The following is a 23,260-nucleotide window of genomic DNA, read 5'->3' as shown; positions in this document are numbered from 1 at the left end:
GGTTGCTCATCCATTCTACAGCAAGGAATTTCCATGATATCTAGACAGTTCTGCCTTCTCTGACTGAGCCTCTGGCTGCAGAAAGCATGGGACTTATGTCTGAGTGCACCAGCCAGAGGTAGAGGTGATGATTTGCTTCACTTCTATATTTTTAAAAGCATAGATCTAATTATTTAATTTCCTTGCAAATTTGAAATTGACTTTGTCCACCATCAAGAAAAGAGCAATTAAGCAGTTAATTCTAAAGTATAACCTTGAAAAAGGAAGTCATTGCTACTCTTTTAACTCTGATTAAGTAGAACTTGCTCTGTTAATTTGAGAAATTTAGGGCAGCTCTGTGCAGCTCAGTACAAGAGCATTTTGGGTCTGATTTTAAATTGAGAAAATCTGACCATCTTTTATGTGCTGCTTTACATATTTAGCTTCAGGAGCAAGTTGTAGCTTGCTGCTGTGTAAGAATATCTTGGTGGTTTGGAACAGACCCTTGTAGCTCAGAGAGATCCTCCCATACAGCTTCAGAGTAGAGGTGTGGAGAGAGGAGGAAGAAATTCTTCCCTGTGAGGGTGGGGAGGCCCTGGCACAGGTTGCCCAGAGGAGCTGTGGCTGCCCCTGGATCCCTGGAAGTGTCCAAGGCCAGGTTGGACAGGGCTTGGAGCAACTTGTGATAATGGAAGGTGTCCCTGCCCATGGCAGGGGGTTGCAATGAGATGTTCTTTAAGGTCCTTTCAAACCCAATCTGTTCTATGATTCTATGTGTGATGGAGAAAGAAAGGACAGAACTGTGACTCAGCTGCTGGAAAAAATTGAGAGCAACGTGAAGAGAGCCTAGCTGTAATCATTGGATGATCCATCCATTTTCCAGTTGTGCATCTTTGCTTTCTACTTGTGTTTTGGGCTGTCTGGAATGGCTGCAGGCAGTGTGGTGAATGTGTAGTGGAATGCACTCCTGCATAGGGAATAAACACAAAACACTTTAAGCTACATTTTAGTTGTCACATGGGACTGAAGTTGCACACAGGTCTGCTTTGTGGAGAAAATGCACTTGAATTTAGCAGCCCAGTTATAGGTTAATAGGTTAATGCCTGCTTCAGCTGGTGTTTTGAAAATACCAGGAAGGAGAGTGGTAGCAGTGTGAGACAGGTGAGTCTCAGTTCTGTCTCTTGTCTCTCTCTGTTTTGTTTTTTTTTGGGGGGGGGGTCTGTTTGGTTTGGTTTGGTTTGGTTGTGAAGTTTTGTTTGGTTTTGTTTTGATTCATTTTCGTTTTATTTTTGTTTGTGTTTTGGTTCGGTTTTGTTTAGGGGTGTTTGTTTTTTCTATGTTTTGGGTTTGGGGTTTTGTTTGTTTGTTGGTTTTTAGTCAGTGAAAGGTCTGCAACATTTTAGATAACTTGAAGATGTGCTAAGGATGGATTAGGCAGGCTTGTAAAAGAAAGTTACACTGAAAGTATCTTTGAGCAAAGCATAAGTTAACCATTCTGTTCAAGGAGTAATCCTGTTAGTGCCTTAGCAGGGCAACTGCTGAAAAAAGGAGATTTTCACCATGTCTTTTTGTGCAGTTTTGTGGCCCTGAACTGACTATGATCGCCCAGATACAGGGCTCCATAAATAAGGCATTGAAACCAAAGCATAAGATATGCTTTTATGACTTCAATTTATCATTTTGTAACTTGTCCTTTTGTGGATTAAGAAAATTTATGGAGATGCTATTAGGAAATATAACAAACCTGCAAAAGTCATTAGGGGAGCAGGAGGGCAAGAAAGAAAAGTGCAAATGGAGGAGGAGGAAACACCAACCTCCCAAAAAGCAAAATCTGATCCAGCACAAGGTGTGAAGGCATTGACAGTTAACACTTCTAACAGACTCAAAGGCAAACTCAGGGCATCATTAAAAGTGTGATTCCAAACCTGCAGGATTGCCAGCTCCTTGTTAGGTCCAAAGCAGGTAGATTCAGGTTTAGGTGGTTTAACTTCTGAGAGGCACTTTGGAGTAAGCAGGGAGCAGAAATACAACTAACAGATGTAAGTCAGGATGTGTTTTCAAGAGAGGGAATACTTGGGTACTTGTATAGTCTTCTATAATGCAAACCTGACCTCTTTTGCCTCTTAAGGAGAGGCACTGACAGGCTCTAAAGAAAATGCCTTTAGTCCTTCTCAGCAGTGAAGAAGGTGACTGTTCCTCATATTACTCCTTGCCTGTACTTTTGATTCTCACCCTCTATTTTTATACCTGGATCTCCATTTCCATTGGTTCTGTGCCACTGTTTGTTGCTTAGCTTCCTACTTTATCTGAATTTTGTAGACAAAAATGGAGGGAAAAGGAGACAACAGCATACTTTATCCAGAAGGACAAATCCAAAGGTGCTAGAATGCTGAGGGGAAAGAAATATGGAAAATCAACATAAAGGGAGAAAGTGGGTGGATGACTCAAGCAAAAGTGAAAGAGGTAGGAGGACTGACTGAAAATGGAGTAGGAAATGACTGAATGTGCTAGAGGTAGAAGATGGAAAGGAAGGGGGAGAATATTCAGTGGAAGAAGACAAGATGGAGAAAAGCATAGAAACCAAAATGAAAAAAATGGATGGTGGTATAAATAGAAGATGGGAAGCTGAAGTTAGGCTGTGGCTAATAATAGAGAAAAACATATGGAACAAATAGTTAAGAAAGAATAGAGAGGGGGAAAAAGGATTGCCTTAAGAGTCAGATCATATATAAGAAAACACTGGCAGATTTAGAGCCACCAATACCATTTGGATGTCCATTTAGGAGAGCTCAAGAGCCATTAGTAAAGATTTGAACTGATGGAACCATCCAAGTCTAGTAGAAGACCTTGTTTAATAGGATAAATAAAGCAATCTGTGAAGTATCTTAATGCCAGAATGTGTCTGTTTCTCAGGAATATGACTTAGTGGCAGATATATGAATTGGACAAGCTAGAAAATCTTCCAGAATAATTGGTTTTAAGAGAAAGAGTTGGGAAATAGACCCTTCAGATTTGAGACCTTCTCAGAGGAAGTGTAAAGTTCACAAAATATTCCTGAACATGAGAATAGAATGTAAGAAATGCTTCATGTACAGGTGTGAATGGGGCTCTCAAAAAATCAGGTCATGTACTATCTGACTAATAATTATTTTTTTTTTTGGATAGGGGAAACATGGCACAAGTAAAATTGCATTATAACCGTAGAGCTCAACATATTTGTATTAAAAAAAATATTCAAAACCTATCAAAGAGTAAAAGGTGTTATTGCACACACAGTGATACTGGTTGTGCATATTCTATGGTATGTTGTCATCAGGTTCTGGCAAAATGAGTGTGAAATGGGAGAACTCTTGCTCTGAAAAGGGTTTAGCATCACTAACAAACACAGATGTGTGGGTATAAGCAGTAGCACAAAAGTTATGAACCACTGGAACTAGTTCTACTGTGGATTATACCCCAAGGTGGGTTAGTATGAAGTTAATTAAACTTCTTGGAGCATAAACAGGTTTCTACCATCTCCTGGTCCTTTCCCAGTGAGTACCTCATGTATTAGGATACAGGATGACACTTGTTATATTGTTGTTGTCTGATCTAAAATGGCACAAGTTTTTGCCTTGTTTAAATAAGTAGGCAAAGGACATCCAGTGGCCTGTGATTAAGGCATTTTCTAGGGAGCTGAGGACAGGAGTTAGAACTCCTCAAACCAAGAAACTAAATTGAGTCTTCATTTCTGGGCAGTTGCTCATATTCACTTATGAATTCATATGTACAGACCTGGTTAAATGTTCAGATAAAGTTTCAAGAGGGTCAGAGCTGCCTTGTCACCTCATCCCAGTTCTTAAATTCTAAAGAGGGGTGTGGAACACCCATGGATGTAAGTACAGGGAGAGACAGTAGCCAGAGCTGAGAAACGAATTAAATTCTAATCATTTGGAAGAGATTTGTTTGACTACAATATGTCTTACAAGCAGTTCACTGAGCTGAAGTTTAGTGGTGATTGCTTGAGCTGAAGAATCACAGCCTGCATGTGTGTGGTGAAGACTGTGGCTCTAAAGAGAGATAAAGGAAAAGACACCAACCAAAACCTTCAAGAAAATATTAAGCAGTAGAAGTAGCACTTACAGGCCTTGTGGTGACCTTAGAAAGGTGAAAGTTATTCTGTCAGTGTCCAAGTTGTTAATGTCCTTCCATTTAGAACAGCACAATATGGGCAATAAATTACTGAAAGGATTTTTAAGTCATCAGAAAAATATAGCAGAAGACAAACAGAATGAGTCAGAGATATCCAGCCTTAAATTTTAGACTAGAAGTGAGAAATAATTGAATGTACTCTGGTGATTAAGAGAAGAAAAGAAATTTTTTTTCTGTTTATCTTTGTGGTTTATCTGAACTCAGATTTACAGCACCAATCCCTCTCCATACCCCAACCCACCACTTCTTTTTCTTCACATGCCATTTTCTAGAACAAGCAAATATGCTACTGCAAAGAAATTGTGACCTAAATACAAATAGGATTTTTTCTGGCTGTTTAGCAGCCTTGGTTCCCATAACAGCAATGTTTTAAATAGCCTGGCTTCAGATGCTTGTGACAGAAAAAGAAATTCTCACCAGTTAGAGTCACACCAATGGGGAAAATGGATTTAAGGAGAGACATGAAAGAGCAGAGCCAATCCAACTGAGCAATTTGGCATAGGAGGACCTATCTATTTCAAACATGGGAGAGGGAGGTTCCAGATGAAAAGATGACTTGTCAACAAGTAATTCAAGTGTGGAAGATGACTTGAACAGAGGAGCAAAGAAGTTGAGTGTAGAAACAAGTAGTTTACATTGCCTCAGGGAGGCATTTTGCAGTATTTTTAGGAAAAGTGGGAATCCCGTGTCCCCAGGAAATTCCATACAGAGAATGCAGACCATACACTGAAAGCAGGGCTCTGTTTAGGAGTTTCTCAGTGTCTCTGTCCAGACTGTCTGACTGCAGAACCTACTCTCTCATATTTTGGGATCTCTGAGCTCAGGTTGCTAAATTGGGACTGATGGAGGCTTGTCAGGCAGGGAGACACTGTGGGGTGTGAATCCTTCTCACTCCTGCCTTTCCATTGCCTTATCCTAGGCAGTATCTCCCTGAACAGGTAGTGCTTGAGACATGGGAAGTCACCAGAAAACATTTTGTACATAGTCTCCTTCAGAGAACAGTGGAGGAGGGACCTGACTGCAGTAAGTAGGGTGCAGGAGATTGTAGGAATCCCAAAAATATGAAGTGAAAGGTGGGGTTGGACTGAAGAAGAAGTGTGAGTGTCCCCTGAAAATATCAAAATGTTTTTTCCCCTAGATCTCATTAATACCTTTGGGCTAGAAGATGGTGCTGCAGTTGCCCATCTCACTGGAAAAAACCCCAAAACAACTTCATATAAGAAACTCCACAAACTCGTCATTCCCTTACAATTTTTCATTATTGTTTTCCACTTTGGTTGATATAATCTGGCCTGTGACTGATGGATGTTCCTTTCTCTGGTCTTGATTTAATTCTGAGTAAGGCAGACAAATTGCTGGCACCAACATACAAGCAGGCATTTAGAGAAAATCTAGTTTTTTCTACAGAATGACACCACTTACCTGTTTGTTAATGGCTAAACCATATGGATTCTGTGGACTTGTCTCCATATTTTTTGCACAGGGTTGTGTCAGTGGGCAGAAATTGTGTGTGTATTTATACATATTAAAGCAATCTCATTGCTGCTAATAATCTGTGTGCTGACAGGCACATACAGGAATCTGTAGAGCCCAGTGCTTGGAGCTGGTGTCTTCCCACCAGTTCAGAAAGGAGCTACATCACTGCCCTGAGTCACTGAATCTGATGTTTAAGGGATATGAGTTACTGAAGGTGAAATTATTTACAAAGAAGTAAATGTCAAATACCTCAGAGTACCTCACTTTACACTTTGTATTTTTAACATCTCCCTGTTTTCTAATATGTCTTTCTCTCTCCTTTTGCTGTGTGACACTCAGAATTAGCCAGAGGAGGGACTTTGCACAGTGTTCTGCAATGAAGCAAATTTAACAGAGATTTAACGCTGCCCAAGCAAATTTTTGTGATTCTTGTTACAGAAAAATAACTACTTTTGCAAGTGTGATTTGAAATGGCCCCCGTTCTCAAGGGCCTAAATACCTACAGAACAATCTGTGTATAACTGTAGAACTATGAAGAGAAATATGTGCACACAGAAATATTTCTGCAGCACTGCATTAGACTGCTGCTAATTCAGGCTTATCTCTATGTAGAACTGTTTCAAGGAAGACTTGCACGTGAATGTGAGGACTTTTCATTCTAAAATAGTTTATATTACTACATAGACATGTATCAATGTATTGCTGTCTTGAGAAATGCTTAATTTTCTTGTGCAGGACTTGATAAAATCAGTGTATTCTTTGCTCCACCTGTATGTTTGTTCTTGTACCATTTAATTTAGCTAAGCCAATTAAAGTGGTGCAGTTTTTGAATGTCAGCAAAGCTCAGAGGCTTGTGCATATAGATACTGCACACAGGCAGTATCCAATCACTTCAGGGGTTATCAGGTTTATCAGCTGGTTTTGCTGCAGGGATGAATTCTGATTCTCTTGCTTGTGTGCATTGTTCTGAACTTGCTGGGTACATTTGTCTTTAGTGAGATTTGAAGGTGTTTCAAGATTTGAATTAGATGAAATTTCAAGAAATTCCAAAAAAACAAAACTCTGGGAAAAAGAAAACTAGGAGGCTCCCAAGCCTCAGTTCAATTGAAACAGAAATTATATTTTTCTCTGTTTCAATTTTTGTCTTTCTCTAGAAAGATCAGTATTACTACAGACCAGATCCTCATGTATTTTCTCAATGGGAGTTTTTCCTGAATTAAAAGTCCTGGCCTGCAGAACTGACTCAGCATTACCACTGAAGCTGATGGAAATAACTAAAATTATTGTGGAAAATGATGAATTTTATATGGATTTAAAGAGACTTTGGAAACATTTAATCAGAACAGAGCACATTTCAATATATCACCTGTAAACTGTGCAGTCAGCATAAACTGCATAAAGCAAGTATTTTGAGAAAGACTGTGACATTTGTACAGTGCTACTGTAAATAAGCCAAGCTACAGTATTAATATATACAATGAATATCAGAGTAACTATTTTATTGGTGCTATAAAACTTACAAAACGGCAAAAGGCCAGACAACCCTAGATCTTACAATTCTGAGAGCAGGAGAAAATTTTTCTAAGAACCTGAGGTTTAGGGATGTGTTGGATGGGAATGAGAATATTATGGAATGTGTGTGTATTATCTCTGTTCAGTTTTACATTCTGTGGTGTTTTGCAAAACTTTGGATGTGCCCAGTCTTAGCTGTGCACTGAGAGATGGGATGTGAGGAAAGATGAAGCGAGGGAATGTGCAAACAGTAGGTGGAAAAGGATTTGAGGGTTCATCGGCCCTTCCTTGCTGAAATACACTGTAGCAGGGCCCCAATGTCTGTCAAAAGTAACTCGCTGAGGTTCAGAAACAGTGTGAAAGATTCCTTGCTGGTATTAAACCCCTTTGGATGTTTCATTTGCACACTGAGTAAAATCAGCTTGTGACTAGAAAGCTGTTACCTACAAAGACAAGTTTTATTTTTCCACCACCTCTTAGCATGGACATTGTCCATTTCCTGGAGAGTCCTTATCAACATCTGCCCTTAAGGCAGGGCCTTAGGAGTTGCCAATATTGCTTTGGTTTTGGGCCCTTTATTGCTGTTTTGTATCTTTGTTTAGAGGACTTTGTGGGTGTCCACCTGGGAGGTGTGGGGCAGAGGTGATTTGTGAATTGTCTCAATGAAATCACTGTGATTGTCAGGAAAACTGAGGGTGTGTCTCTCCAGGCTTCAGATTTACATGATGACTGCAAGTTGGTTTGACACACAGCTGCAAAGTCCCTGTATGTTAGAGCTGCTGTAGCTTTTACTTTTATAGCTTTTAGCAGTGTGTTGTGTTTTCTCATGGGTGGGGCTTTCTTGTTGTTAGCGGTGTTTGGTTTTCTTTGTGAGACTGTCAAGGCATTTTGTTGTGAATGTGTGAATATTGTGGTTTTGAAGGTGGGTAGCTAGCCAAAAAAAATTGAAGTTGATTTTTTTTTAAGTGTTTGGCTCCTGACAACTGGTTGAAATGGGCAGTTTTCCAGGTGTTCTAGGCACTTGGCATCTCTATCTGCCCTTCTTGGTCTGCACAGACCTACATTTATCCTACTTAAAAAGATAAACAGGGTTAGGTGGCCTGACAGCAGTAATTGGAGATACTGGGATACTGGCCACATTAGAATTAATATGAGGGCAAATATTTGGGCCACAAAAACGGGCTGAGAAGTAAAGGAAGCATCAGCCAATATGTGGTAATCCTGCTTTTAATGTTGTCTCTTCTGGTAACGGTGGCCACAGATGAAAGCTGATAGACTGTTTGTTAGTGGTGCTGAGTCAGAATTAGGGCAGTTGTGCTCCAGGGTTTGTGCATCAGATATGTTAGAGTAAAAACTTTTGAGATTTGTAGTGCTCTCAGAAATCATCCCACATCGTGAGTGGTGCCCAGGCCAACAAAAGGCAGTGAAAGAGGTTTTAGCTGAATGTTGGGGTCACCCCCTCCCCTTGATAGACCATCCCAATCCAGGGAGGAGTTTTTGGATGTTCCAAAAGACTTTTTTGGGGTAAGAAAGGAAAAAAACCCTCGGGGAAGGAAATACTAGTAGAGAAGCAGTTTCTGCACTAGGTAGTAGGTACTACAACATAATTGTTCACCTGAAGGACTGTATCTTATGATTTGTCTCCTTAAATCTGTCAGCCTAGTGACTAAGGTGTTGTATGAATGAAAGCTCAAGTTTATTGTCTTTGCTGGCATCTGGGTACAACTCATTGCAGCTGCAGCACCCTCACCCCCACTGCTGAGTTTGTTTGATTTCATGACTTTGGTTTTTGTCAGCCCTGCATCACAAGGGTAGAGGAGGAAAAAAGTGCAACTGGAAAACAGATCATGTTCCATCTTCTCTCCAGCTGCACCTTGAGCCTGTGTATTGGATGAGAAACTGAGGCTCACCTTAAAAGCTCGTAACTCATGGGTGTGACTTGCAGAATTCTCTCAGCCGAGTAGAGGAGGGTGGAAGCAGCGCAGGGTTGCCCACAGAGGTTGGGCAGGGGGATGGTGCTGCAGCAAGGATGAATCTCCGAGGGAGCAGAGAGGGGCAGGTCTCCAAGAAAGAGGTCGTCAAACCTACTGCAGCATCACACAGACCTGGCTGGAGGCCCTTTTTTTTTTTCCGGAGCCCTGCGCTGATTTAACCCTCTCAAGCGGGTGTACTTTAGCGCTGCAGCAGCAGCAGCAGCAGGTCCACAAGTGAATGCGGTTGGCAGCTCCCCCGCGCCCCCAAAGCTTCAGCAGCGAAGCCAGGGCGGAGACGAGGAGCGGCGGGGGCGGCACAGGAGCCGCGCCCCTCCCGGCTCGGCGGCGAGAGCCCGCGGCCACCGACTCGCGGAGGGGTCCCGGCCCCCCGAGGGGTCCCGGAGCTCCGCGGGGCCGCAACACGTGGGCTCCGGGCGGGGCGCGGGGGCGGCTCCCGCCGTGTCGCTGTTCCCGGCCCAGGTGCTGATCCGGCGCCAGCCGCGGCTTAGCGTCCACCCCCGCCTCCTCCCGCGCAGCAGCTGGAGCAGGAGAAAGCGGATCCGGCGAGTCCCGGTCCCTCCTCCTTCTTCTTCCTCCTCCTCCTCCTCCTCCTGGGAGCCGCCGGAGGGAGAGAGGTCGGAGCCGGCTCTCCGGGCAGCCGGCGAGCATGGACCGGGCGGCGGCGGGGCCGGGGTTGGCCGGCGGCTGCCGCTCGCCGCTTGCATGAGACGGGCGGGCGGCGCCGGGGAGTGAGGCCGGGCCGGGGCCGGGTTCGACGGCTCCCGCACCCCGCTCCCCGCCCCGGCCATGGCGGCGGCGGCTCGGCGGAGCGGCGGCGGGGCGGCGGTGCTGGGCCCGCTGCTGCTGCTGGGGCTGTGCGCCGGGCGGGCGGCGGGCGGGCCGCTCCGCTACTCGGTGCGGGAGGAGCTGCCGCACGGCGCCTTCGTGGGCAGCGTGGCGAGCGACCTGGGCGTGGATCCGCGGCGGCTGGCGGCCAGGGGAGCGCGGCTCACCTCGGGCAGCGGCCGGCAGTACCTGGAGCTGGAGCTGGGCCGCGGGGCGCTGCTGGTGCGGGAGCGCATGGACCGCGAGGCGCTCTGCGAGCTGAGCCCCGCCTGCTTCCTAAGCCTGGAGCTGGTCATCGAGCAGCCCATTGAGGTGCACAACGTGGAGGTGGAAGTGCTGGACATCAATGACAACGCGCCGCGGTTCCCCCGCCAGGATTACCGGCTGGAGATCAGTGAGTCTGCCGTGCCCGGGGCCCGTTTCCACATCGAGAGCGCTCAGGACCCTGATGTGGGCACCAACTCTGTGCAGAGCTACCTGCTCAGCCCCAACCGCCACTTTGCCCTGGACCTGAAAGGTTTCCGGAGTGGCAGCAAGCTCCTGGAGCTGGTGCTGCAGGAGCCGCTGGACCGGGAGCAGAGTGCCCTGCAGGAGCTGGTGCTCACTGCTGTGGATGGTGGGGACCCCCCCAAGTCTGGTACGGCCCAGATCTCTGTGCGAGTTGTGGATACCAATGACAACCCTCCTGCCTTTGACCGCTCCACCTACACCGTGAGCCTCATGGAGAACTCCCTGCCTGGCACACTGGTGGTCAAACTCAATGCCTCAGACCCCGATGAGGGCTCTAATGGGGATGTGATCTACTCCTTTGGCAGCTACACCCCACAGAAGGTGAGGCAGCTCTTTACTGTGGACCCACATTCAGGGGAGGTGAGGGTTAATGGCACTTTGGACTATGAGGAGGCGTCCTCCTATGAGATCTATGTACAAGCCACTGATCAGGGCCCTGTCTCTCTGGCTGGGCACTGCAAGGTGCTGGTCAATATTGTGGATGCCAATGATAATGTTCCTGAGGTGGAACTGACCTCCCTGTACAGCCCAGTGCCTGAGGATGCAAAGACAGGAACTGTGGTGGCTCTAATGAGTGTCACTGATCAGGACTCAGGGCTGAACAAGAAGGTGAGCCTGCGTATTCCCCCCGGCCTCCCCTTCACACTCAACTCCTTCAAGAACTCCTACACCTTAGTCACCCAGGGAAAACTGGACCACGAGAAAGCAGCAGCCTACAACATCACAGTTACGGCTACTGACTCTGGGAGTCCCCCTCTGTCCTCCCAGAAGGTGATCCACGTGGAAATCTCAGACATCAATGACAATCCTCCACGCTTCGAGGAACCTGTGTACTCAGTTTACATCCCTGAGAACAACCCCCTTGGAGCCTTCCTGTGCACTGTCAAAGCCACTGACCCAGATGTCGCCGAAAATGCCTATGTGTCCTATTCTCTACTAGATGGGGAGATTGAAGGGCTACCTGTTGCTTCCTATGTCTCCATTAAATCCGACAGTGGCAACATGTATGCTGTCAGGTCCTTTGACTATGAGACACTAAGGGAATTCCAAGTGGTTGTCCAGGCTCAGGATGCCGGGAGCCCACGGCTGAGCAGCACTGTCACTGTCTACATCTACGTGGTGGATGAGAACGACCATGCTCCACAGATTCTGTATCCTACCTCAACCAACACTTCAGCAGCCCTGGAGATGATCCCACGCTCGGCATACGCTGGATATTTGGTAACCAAAATTATAGCCATTGATGGAGACTCAGGACAAAATGCCTGGTTGTTCTTCTACCTGGTGCAAACCTCAGATCCAGGTTTGTTCAGGATAGAGCTCCATACTGGGGAGATTAGGACTACTCGCAAACTGGGGGAGGACACCACACCTACTTTCAACCTGACGGTGGAGGTCAGAGACAATGGAGAGCCACCCATGTCCTCATCAGTATCCATCACTGTTGCCGTGGTGGACAGAGTTTCCAAAATCATCCCTGATAGAAGAAGACACTTTAAAAGTCCGAGCAGTTACTCAGAGATGACTCTTTATCTCATTATCGCTTTGTGCGCCATCTCCTTCGTTTTCCTTTTCACAATCATTGGGCTTACTATTATCAAGTGCTACAGATACAGTCTGTATGGGAGCTCCTGCTGTGCAGGGTCCTGTGGGGTCAGAGAGCGGAGCCCTGCTGAACTGTACAAGCAGGCCAACAACAACATTGATGCTAGGCTGCCCCCAGGTTTAAAAGTACAACCCCATTTCATTGAAGTGAGGGGCAATGGGTCTCTCACTAAGACCTACTGCTATAAGGCATGTCTGACTGCAGGATCAGGAAGTGACACTTTCATGTTTTACAATACCTGTGGCCCAACAGGAACTACTGGTCCCTCTGCAGTGATGACTGAGAGGCATCTGACAGGACAAAGTGGGCAGAGTGCACAAAACCTGATCATACTTAGAAGTGACTCCATGACTCCTAATGAGGTGAGGCTAAGCTGGCAGAGGGTTTGCACAGTGCTCTGAGCAAATCTGTACTCAAGGAGAGGTTCCAAATGGGAAACTCAGATGGACCATATTCCCTCTGGGGCTCACTGACACCCAGCTATGAAACTTGGTTGTAATGGAACTAATCTGTGCAATGCATTTTGTTTCTAGGTAAATACTGAGACCTTTAGGGTCCAGTTGGTAAGTTCAGTATATGCATCTGTTGTTTGAGGTTCACCTCATTTTTGCAGCATATTGCGTCCTTCCCTTTTCTCTTACAGATCTAAAATTGCCTGCTGCCCCAGAGTGCTGGGGAATGACACATGTGATCTTGAAGTTTTAATGCTAAAACTGATATTGCAGGAATGAAATGGTGAAAGTCAGTGATTAGCCTGGGAATTAAAAGGTTACATTATGGCAGTTATAAATGTTTGCTGCTTCGCTGATTTCCTACCTAAACAAGGCTGTTGAATTTAGATCACTGCAATAATATGCTTTTCTTACTAATATGGGCACGTTTTATTTGTCTGAAAACTACAGACCCTCCTTTGATAATGTTTCTTCTACCCAGTGTTGCATTTTGTACTTTCTGACCAGTGACAACCCAGTGACATCTTTGTAGAGACTTACAGCAAGTTGCCATCATTACGTTACAGAGGGACAACTTCCAACCTGCTGGCTTGCTGTTGAAAATTGCTTAATACCTATGGTGCATTAACCTTTGCAATATTTTCCCACAGTGAAGAATTAATGGTTGCTTTATTCTGGCGTGCAGGCAGCCTGCAGTTGGTGTGTGGTTTGCATGATCTGTGCAGTTTCCTTTCTGCACATATTGGGTCTGATCTCAGGAGCACTCACAGGAGAGACTAATTCTGGTTCACAAAAGGAGAATATTGCAATTACTGTGTGTTGTTTGTACCCTACAATTGTGGCACTTCATATATTAATGTGTGCTGTGCCTGCAGAGCTGGGAAAGGTAGGGAAATAACTGGTGGGATAGAAAGGAGCCTGACTTGTGTATTCTTGCCATGGAAATAGAACTGATTTGTTTATTTCTTTATACTTATGCACATATGAAGTGTTTAGCATCTTTTGCAACTGTTTAGTTATGCAAAGATGCCCAAATCTGAAGGTCTAGCAAGTCTTACATAAAAATGCTTTTACAGAGTAATGATCATCCATTCAACATTATTGCATTTAAAATTAATGCAGTGTTTTTCTGTAAATCACAGGGACAGGGCATGGAGGAAGTATTTTTTCTTTTTGCACAGTTTTTTACCTTAATTTTTCTGAGTGTAATAAAATTCCTGGAATGTGTTTGATGTAGGAGGGAATGTGAGACATGCTCTATAAGCATGTATGCTGAAGAATCAAAAAGCAAAATATACACTCTACATCTGAGTTTTAGAGGGGAAGGGGAACAGGAAAGAGAAACAATAACTAAAAATGGCTTCACTTTTGATGCAAGACCAAGGAAATTAGTTTAACAAACAGATTGCTATCACATTTTGGGAATCACTCCATTGAATGCAATGAATTAGCAGGTTTTGATTACCAGTGCAGATTAGGCAATGGCAGCAAAGCCAGGCCAGACTTGGAGTACAAAAGTAGAGAGATATATAGAGCAAACTAATGAATGCTGCCTGTGTGAAGTTATGATCCAAAGGAGGAATCAATTATTCAAGCAGTTCTGTGTGATTTAAACAGAGGTGAAGTTTTTACAAGTCCTACTCATCACAAGTTCTTTTCTTAGGTCTCTGCTTCTTGATCTGTCCTGTGGTAGGACATTCTGTGAAGATGCATCAATACCATGTGTACATGAGAAAATGGGCAAATGTAATGGCATTCACTAATTACTAGTTCCTAGCTAATTACATACTAAAAATCATGTCTTTCCCCCGTTTCAAGCTCAGCATTTGCACTGAAGATGCCATCAATTGCTTAGCAACACTGAATTCTACTTTTTTAAGGATAATGATCTTTGTATTATTAGACCTTCAGAGAACTGTGTTTCTCTCTTTAGTTAAAGTGAACTTTGAATCAGCCTTTAAAAGCCGGTGCTTTCACCTGTGAAGCATAAAACCAGGCATCACTGTCCTTATGTTGATTTAGAAAGTTAATCTCTCTATTTTTGGATAATGTGAACAGGTCTTTTTTCTTAGCCACAGGTTTTGGAAATAGGTTTCCTCTTGGTTGTTCAGTGACAAGGATGGGACCAGGTGAATGGGTTTTCCATGTGTGCATATAGTGCACAGGATTTCAGAAAGGCTAATATTTTGGAAAGATTGTTTCTACAGTGAGAAGCAAAATATTCCAAAGTCATTTGGGATTCATCTCAGTAACAGTCTGGGCAATAAGGTCTTAGTTCTTTTTATATTTACTGGTAAGGTCAAAGATGCTAATAATTACAGTAAGTTGTGGCTGACTTTATTGGGTCATTAGAAGGATGCAGAGGAAGGGAAAATCAAGTGCAGTAAGTTTAGGTAGGGAATTTTTTTGTACTGGGGGAAGCTCTGCCTCTTTTGTGACTATTCCTTTTTTACAGCTGGTGTTGTGATGGTGCAATGGAAGCTTGTTTCTGCAAGACAAGCTCTGCTTCTGTGTTCACCCTGCTTACCTGTTCGGTCCTTTAGAGGTTTATAAGTATGACTCAAACCAAGAGTGTTTTGTAAAAGAAGAAATGTATTATTGCAGCTGCACAGAAAACCTTGGACACAGTTATTGCTGGCAGGAGGCTGGTGATAAGCATCAGTGATGCAGGGTTAATGGGTATTGCTCTCTCATCAGATAACTACTGCAGGGGGACCAGACAGGCAGTGTAGGCAAAATACAGGGATGGAAAAATACTGTGGCTTCATTTCTGGCATGGTGTGAAGTTATGGGGAGCCTGGATTCCTGCCCTTCCAAAGGGGAGTGCACACAGCTGTGAAGGGGGGGTGTGAAGCTGTGATTTTATTACTGGGCCCTGCTGCAGCCCTGATCTGTCTTTTTGAGGAAAGGTTTCAGTGCTTTAGTCTGGAATCTGTTTCCTCATATTCCTGTGAAGATGCTGAATGATGTCTGGGTAGCATCTGGTCCTTGCTTTGTCTTTTCATCTTTCTGTCTTGTTCTTACATCCTGTGCAGTTAAGCTCATTCTTTATGTCTTGCATCTCATGACAACTTTTTCCCTTCAGTGCAGGAAATAACAATCAAACCAACATGTTTTAACAGGAGTTTTCTGCCCCAGAAGGCAGCCTGGCACATTTCTAATGATGAGTGGGCAGTCTGGATAGTTGACAAAGCTAGATATAAACTTTTTATATTATACATTTAGTTGTACCTTTTTTTGTGTGGTGACACGTGTGGCTGACAAAATATGATATTTCATGTGATGTTCAGAAATAAACTTTCATGTTGCTCTGTGGACCTTTTTAAAGAAAGTGAAAAAGAGCTGCACATCAGTGCTGGTAAGACCCAGGGATTCATTGGAGTTTTACAGGTGTTTGCTCTGGTTTTAGCTCTTTCTCTGCATTTTTTACTTCAAAACCAGCTTGCTAAACACATGGAAAAAAACCCCAAGCAACATTTGAGTTGAACACATCTTGATACTGCTTTAAATGCAAGCATATTTTGAAGTGTCTAAACCTAGTACACCCACAGCATTGTTTGTAGCAGTCCTTCCAAGAGACTTCTCTCAGAGGATTTAAAGGTATTAATGGTGGAATATCTTAAAATCTCAGTTCAAGGACTTAAGCCTTTAAGAAATTCTCCAGCCACAGTGACATTGAAAAGGTTAACTATAAATGTTTGTTCTTTTGCTTAGTGGCAGTGTCTGAACCTGCTCTGCTAAGCAGGGACAGTGCTCTGTGCTTCAGGGCAGTCAGACGCTTGGTTTGATGTTTGCTGCTGTGCCAGCAGAAATTTGCAGCCCTGATTAAGCAGAGGTGTTTTCCTTCTCTTGGAACTCGTTAAATATACTTTACAGAAGCATCTTGCCTGTTCCCTTCGCCTCAGTTTTCTCAGAGTTAGGAATGAAACACTGAACACTGCCAGGAAGAAAATCTTCAGGCTTCTTTTCCAGTTTCCTTTCTGATTTCTTGTGTGATAAACACGTGTTCAAATAGTTTGTTCTCCCTATCAAATCCATTTTAAACATTTATAAAAGGAAGGCAGGAATAGAAGCCTCTGTTTCCTCACATCTGTCAGCATTGTCTCACTGGAAAATAAGCAGAGCCTTATGTGGTCAAGAGTTCTGAAAGGCTTTTATTGTTGCTTCAAAGCGGATATATTCGATAAATATACTCCTTGTCATTCTGTTGTGCATTTGTGTAGAAATGGATGTGGAGTGGGATGTTTTTAACAATTTCAGCATCTGGTAACTTTGTAAATGTTTGATTTGCATTTCTCTACCTCAGACAGGCTTTGTTCTAGCAAGCACTGAAGCAAAATGTGGCATTTGCATTGATTTACGTGAATCCCATATCAGAACAACATTTAAAAAATTTAGGAATTGCCCCCCAGGGACAAATTCTTACTGTGTTGAAGCATCAGCTAAAAAAAGAACTGAGCATAATGTTGGTAACAATATATTTTCAACTAAATTTTTTCTCCACAAAGCAATGATATGATTCTTCAATTAAGCCATTGGAAAACAACTGTGTGACATTTTGCATGAGGCTTTCTGCTTTTAAGGTGGCTCCATTTTATATTATGCATTCACTTTGCTTGTCAGACTTCCCAGTAGGGTTGGTTGTTTATGACTAGTGGCATTAATGCTTGTGGTTATGTGGTTGGGAGAATGTAACCCTGGTGCCTGGAAGAACAAGCAGGAGCAAACTGGTGGCATGAGATGTTCACCTTGTGTGGTGACAACCACATCTATAGGCACCTGGATAGATTTTTGACTGATCTCACACTGTGGTCATGTGTGCTATCACTGAATCAGAAAAAGGAGGTGATGGGAGAAACAGGGAATGGTTGATTCTTTCTGTGCTGGATCATGTGATTTTTCTCACCTTCACTGATGAGTGGTATTGACAGAACTACTGGACTTGCTACATGGCCTTCAAAAATCTCTGAGGGAAATGGCAAGCTAGAATTACCTTTAAGTAGAAGAATGTGCTGAATTGTGATAAGCAGAGTCTTGTAATGAGTTGGGAAATGGGGCAGTAAAAGGAACAATATTATCTTCATCAGCATTGCGTGACATAGTAAAAGTGTGGGGATGTACAAGTGGGAACCATCTGGACACCTTCAGAGTTCCTCTTGGTGCTTCCTCTCTGTGCTCACACTTCCTTGTCCACTGTACCTTGTCCTGGTGGTGTTGGTTTATGGCACAGCTACACATCTCACAGCCAAGTCTGTGATGGGGCTTTGCAGAGGAGCCCACTGAGAGCTGCTGTGCAGTCCCCTGGGACTGCCTGAGGACTCAGCTCTGCTTTGAGATGAGCCAGATTATGTCATGTCCCAGTGCCCACGTGCTGTGGGACACATGTGGCAGGTTTCAGGGAGTGGTCTGGGAAAGGTGGACTGTTCATAGCCAGAGGCATAAGCCAGTCCAGCATTCAGACTGTGAATTCCTGGTGGATCTGTAAGAATCAATACATCTGAGCTTGGGAAAGATATTACTGAGCAGGTTTGCTGCTTCTGCTGTGCTGGACTTGTATTACTGGTCATGCTTCTTTGCTTTAATAGCCCAGTCTCATTTAGAGATGTATTGAAACCACTTTTCTCTTATGACCAGAGGATCCAAAAGAATTACAGTCTGTAGCAGAACGAAAGGAGAAGCCAGTTATGCTGACAAAACAGAAATATCACTGATTTTGACAGCTGAGGGACACTGACCTGTGGTAACAGAAGTGTGGGACAAATGTTTCTCTTGCTGAACTCTGAAACTACCCAGTCAAGTAGTGAGCACGTGGTAAAACTGGGTGAAAACAGGTCTGCACAAAGGCAGACTGGTGCCCAAGTGCCTCATGCTCCTGTTCTTCATGCAATGACTTCAAAAAGAAATCACAAACATTGTTTTCTTTTCACAGTTAAAAACTAGCCCTAACAATCAGCTGTGGCAATAGACCTCTTTGCCTGCAGAGTATATTTTTCCCATCCTGCCCCCTCTTTCCTTCTTTTCCTCCCCTGGGAGCAGCACTACAGCCCTCCCTAAGGTCATAGCAAAGAGAGAGCTGTTTGGGAGCAGCTACAAGATGCCACAGCTTCTGGATAGTAGTCCTTGAAAGTACCACAGTCTCCTAATTGCTGTTTCTCTTATATGAGGAGTCTTGGTCCATACATGTGAAATGGATAAATGATGAATTTCTCACTGAGGAGTTTCTCCTGCCATCATGACCCATTTATGAACTGGTGTCTGAAAGTTCCCTTTGCAAACAGAACAGAGATTTTTGTCTTCAAGCCAAGAGCTGGAAAGCTCTCAACTGAAACCCAAAAATCTGTATCCTGTGAGTGGCCATTTTCCTCTTTTCTCATTTCTACCCAACCCATGTCAGACTTTTCCAGTGATTTGATGTAATCTCACTTCCTCTGTGTTTTGCCTGGGACTGTGGTAATATTCCTCCTCCTCACACTGCCTACAAGCCTGTATGAATCAGAACCTGCACCTCTCAAATTGCAAAATGGAACAAAGGGGCTTTCCTTCAGTCCAGCAGTTCCCTTGCTATAAAAAATCCCCAGAAGAAGAAAAGCCAATTCTTCTGGTGTCAGCACCCTTCATACTCAAGGAAGGCAAGCTCAGGAGAGGATCTGATCAGTGTGGGTTGTTTTCTATCCTCTTTCATGGACTGTTACTACATGGTTGACTTTAGAGTCGCTTTGACATCCCTGGGACTGGTGCCAAAATAGAATTAATCAGAAAATACTAGAACTATGCATAATGGGCTTCTTGTCAAACCACTTTCTGCTAAACTCAGCAGAACCTGAGCATGACAGAGAACAGGGGGCTAAATGGGAAGGAAATGGCTAGCACAGATGTTTAATGTGTGGTTGCAAATAGCAGACTCCTCCCTTTTGTGTAACTCAGACCGTAAAGAATATTAGTATGTGCATCATCCAAGAGCATCTCACTCTTGAGTGATGTTGGACCTGGGAAGGTTGGTGATAGAGTGATACTGTAAGTTGTAATTGCTCCATTTTTGTTTGAATAAAACCTATTGATCCAGGGAAGAGCATACCCCAAACCTCAAGAGGAAAGACAGAGTTGGCTTTAAATAATTCAGAACCTTCAACACTTTCTTTTTCTCTTTCAAGTAATGGGGCCAAAATAATTTCTGATCTGCCTCCAATAATTTGAAGAGAATTAAACCATTACTGTCATATATTATTTGTGTGCTTGGCACTGTGCAAGACACATCAGGAATGAATGTAGTCCATTATGTTTCTGGACATAAGTTCTGTCTTTGAATTCCAGTGCCTGAACTTAAGCACTGAGTGCAATATCACCTACAGAATAGTGTTTTGAGCATCCTGAGAAATAACCTTGCTATGTCCTTAGGGCTTAATTTTAAGGGACCTGAGTTTGCATTCATTGGCTGTAGTTGAAAATTATAGTGATGGTCCCCTGACAACGTGAACAAGATTTTCTGGAGCAATTTTTGATCCACAGAGGATTTCTTCATTATCTCCTCATTTAGCAGGTCACTCTGCAGCACATCAGCACGTGTGGGGTTTGTTGGTCAAAGGGTATTGCTGGCTGTTTTCCCCTTCTGCCTCTTATGCCCTCTCATGAATATGGAGGATCTAGTAGGTTTTGGTATTATGGAAGAACATGTCTGCCTGTAATAAAAGACTTGCTGCAGTCTGCAGATCTGATACCATCCAGTGCAGTCCTCTGCAGTACTCTAAATTCTAGCAGACACCTCACAGCAGCCACTGCCCCACATGTCCCCTTCAGGAGGGGCTGCATTTACCCACCCTCAAGCAGAAGCTGTTCAGTGCAGGAGTTGGAGTGTCCTCGGTTTATCAGGTAAACAAACAATGTGTTTTCTGGATTTATGATGATGTTTTTTTTTTATCCTATGCCCAAAATGTTCATGAATGTATGAAATAACTGCCCACCAGTTTTCAGCATTAAGTGTTCCACAGAGATCATCTCTAGCCCAAGGCCTTGGCATTCAAACAAGCTTATTACAGAGATGCTCCCTGTGTGCCCATTCGAAAGGTTCTTTAGATTTATAGAAAGATTTGGCAATTCATAAAAACTGAGTAGATCCACCTAGAGTTTCCTGACAAAATTAGCCAGATGCATGTGCTTTTTAGCATATTTAACTGACACTAACAGAGTTATCCTGGGCTTTTGTTTCTGCAGCCCAAACACCCCAACCCGGACTGGCGCTATTCTGCATCTCTGAGGGCAGGAATGCAAAGGTACGTGTGGTGGTTCTCCAGGGGAGGGGAGTTCTGTCTTTGTCCTCTGTGAAAAGGACAAACTCTGGTTCCTCTGATGCCCCAGACTGATGTTATCCACGCTGAGATGGGAAGCACATGAGTTCTGCTGCTGTCACTTCCAATCTCCAAGTGCTCCAGCGTCAGCCTGACTTGCTGTTGTTGCAGTACTGTAGATCTGTGCTTTTTTTATTGTTGTTTTACCTCCTGCCTTTGTATACATCGATTGTCAAGGCATAATTGCTCCTATTATTGAATCATTTAATTGTGATTATATACTTTTTGTTTATTTTAAAGCTGCCTGTAATCATCAGTGCTGATGTTTCAATAGGCAGTCTGCAGCACCGCTGCGTTTTCCATTTTCATTTTACTCATTACCATAAAAGTAGCTGCTCCTGCAGCAGGTTTGTTAACCACATGGTGCAATCAAGAAGATTAATACAGTTGAAAGGACTTTTTGAAGATATGAGATGGATTTTCAGAGAAGTAAGTGAGGCTTTTGTACAAATCTCTTTAGACATCTTTGAAAATCCACTGCCTAATATTGCAAGCAGTCTCTGCTATAATTTGTTACTCAGTACCCCTGGAAAAAGAGAATTATTTTTTTGGTTTTGTAGATCCTAAATCAAACAGTATTTTTGCTCTCTCTGAGCAGATTAGAAAACTGGTTTTATATTCAGGTGTAAGTTGATGTGATTAATAAGACAACTGTACAGGTTGAGGTGCAAACATAAGGCTGCAGTAGTGTCTAGTGGCATTAGAAAGTGTAGGATGGTTTGCTTTTCCAAAAATTGTTGGTGCAATGGGACTGTAGGCATCACCTTTATCCATTATCCATGGGGCTGAAGAATCTTCATAGGGTTGAAATTTTAAATTCAGTCATACTGTTCTTCATGTGGGTAAGGGCACAGAGTGACTCCCAGGTGTGTAAAAAGGAACCTAAACCTCAGGGACCAGAAGGAAAAGAAGGCAGAGCAGGCTTGACTCTGTGGCCTGTTGGGAAACTGCTTTCTTTCTTTTATGTTCCTTCTGTGACTTTCAATTTTTTTTGTAATCCCTGACCACTTACTGCAAAGTGAATGAACAGTGTGGGGGGCAGGATCCTGAAGCAGGAATTCTGCCCATCTGAGCACCTTATCTGCTGGTCCTGAGTCAGGCATGCTCTTGTGTATTCCCAGCATGATCCTGTGGACCCACGTTCCTTTCTATACAGAGTTCAAGGTCTTGGCTGAAGTTACTTGAAAAATCAATGAAAAGTCAGGGCTTATTTAAAGCAATTCATCCCACAAAGCAGGGCAGCTAATGGAGGCTTTCTGGGAAATCACATGTATTCCTCTGTTCTCCTACATCAGCAGCCCCCATCCTTATCTGAAATCTCAGGTTCTGAGCCTGTGTGCCTTGCCCAGTTGATAAAATGCTGATTTTTCATAAGATTTGTAGGAATTTAGTATCTGTAGGACCCTCGAGATCTGCCACATTTGGTTGACACTGCCCATGAAGTTCAGCTGGGAGTGTGGAAGGGAGCTGAAAAGCAGATGAGCAGAGGCAGGGACACAGTCACTGAATCCTGTCTCTCCAAGGAACTGCATATAAATACATGCCTAGTTTTGCATTATAAGTAGCAGATTTTTTCTTTTCCTTCCATGTAAGGTGAAAATTGGTGCCTTCATGCACTCACGATGTGACACTGTAAAATTGGCTGTAATAGTTTCTGCATTTGAGAAAATGTATTTTTCTTCCCGAAAGTAACCCAGGAAGGTGGGATCTGTTAAAACAGCATAAAGACAGGAGCTCAGAACTACCTCCACCAAGTTTTTATCATTTGCTTTAATGCTAATAGATCATAACAGCAAAGGTGTGTAACTTCTTTATTAGAGACTCCCAATCAATGAGAGCAAAGTGTCTTACAGGTATGTTTGTTTTATAGGTTATGCCACAACTGGGTTTTAGTAAATAATCAGAGATATTTTTTAGCAAGTCAAAGCAGCTGGTTGTCCTGTGCTCCAGCAGAATTTGCTAAATCTGTAGCAGCAGTTGCACAGTGACAAAGAGTTTTATGAACTTGGAAGAGCAGCGAGAAAGGGAAATGCTTTAAAGCCCAGGGCAGGGGGAGCTGTGTGATATAACTGTGATTTGTGCTTATCCAGTGCTGTCCATATGGAGGAGGCAGCAGTCCTGCGTGGAGGACCAGGAGGGCCTGAGCAGCAGTGGCCAACAGTCTCCAGTGCTACAGCAGGTAAGGGTGTGAAAATGCAGAATACCTGTGAGGAGCTAATATTAACTGCAGTTGACCTCCTGATGCTCCCATCTTAGTTTTCCCTCTGTTTCGTGCCTCGGAGGGAAGTTTTTGTCAATTAATCTGTGGGATCTAAATAGAGTGGAACAATAAAGCATAAAATACATCTTTTGCTTTACTCAGTCTCAGGTGAG

General features: G+C 43.6%; 1 protein-coding gene across 4 annotated transcripts in view; it reads left to right on the top strand.

The window, feature by feature from the left end:
- The window catches only part of LOC127473831 (protocadherin alpha-C2-like), a 110,840-nt gene that overhangs the window by 51,040 nt on the left and 36,540 nt on the right, over positions 1-23,260 (top strand). For 2 of the 4 annotated variants that reach the window (XM_051793934.1, XM_051793930.1), the window contains exons 1-3: positions 9,851-12,455; positions 20,754-20,812; positions 22,978-23,066. In XM_051793934.1, the coding sequence (XP_051649894.1) occupies positions 9,939-12,455; positions 20,754-20,812; positions 22,978-23,066 (2,665 nt within the window). In that variant the 5' untranslated portion in view covers positions 9,851-9,938. Of the gene's footprint in view, positions 1-9,850; positions 12,456-20,753; positions 20,813-22,977; positions 23,067-23,260 lie in introns of those variants that run through there. The other 2 variants (XM_051793931.1, XM_051793932.1) reach the window with 1 other exon arrangement.

Source organism: Manacus candei, unplaced genomic scaffold (genome assembly GCF_025592945.1).
Source record: "Manacus candei isolate 608988 ecotype Guabito, Panama unplaced genomic scaffold, ASM2559294v1 h1tg000037l, whole genome shotgun sequence".
Lineage (NCBI taxonomy): Eukaryota > Metazoa > Chordata > Aves > Passeriformes > Pipridae > Manacus > Manacus candei.
The sequence above is the reverse complement of the archived record's forward strand: the minus strand, read 5'-3'. Positions and strand labels throughout refer to the sequence as shown.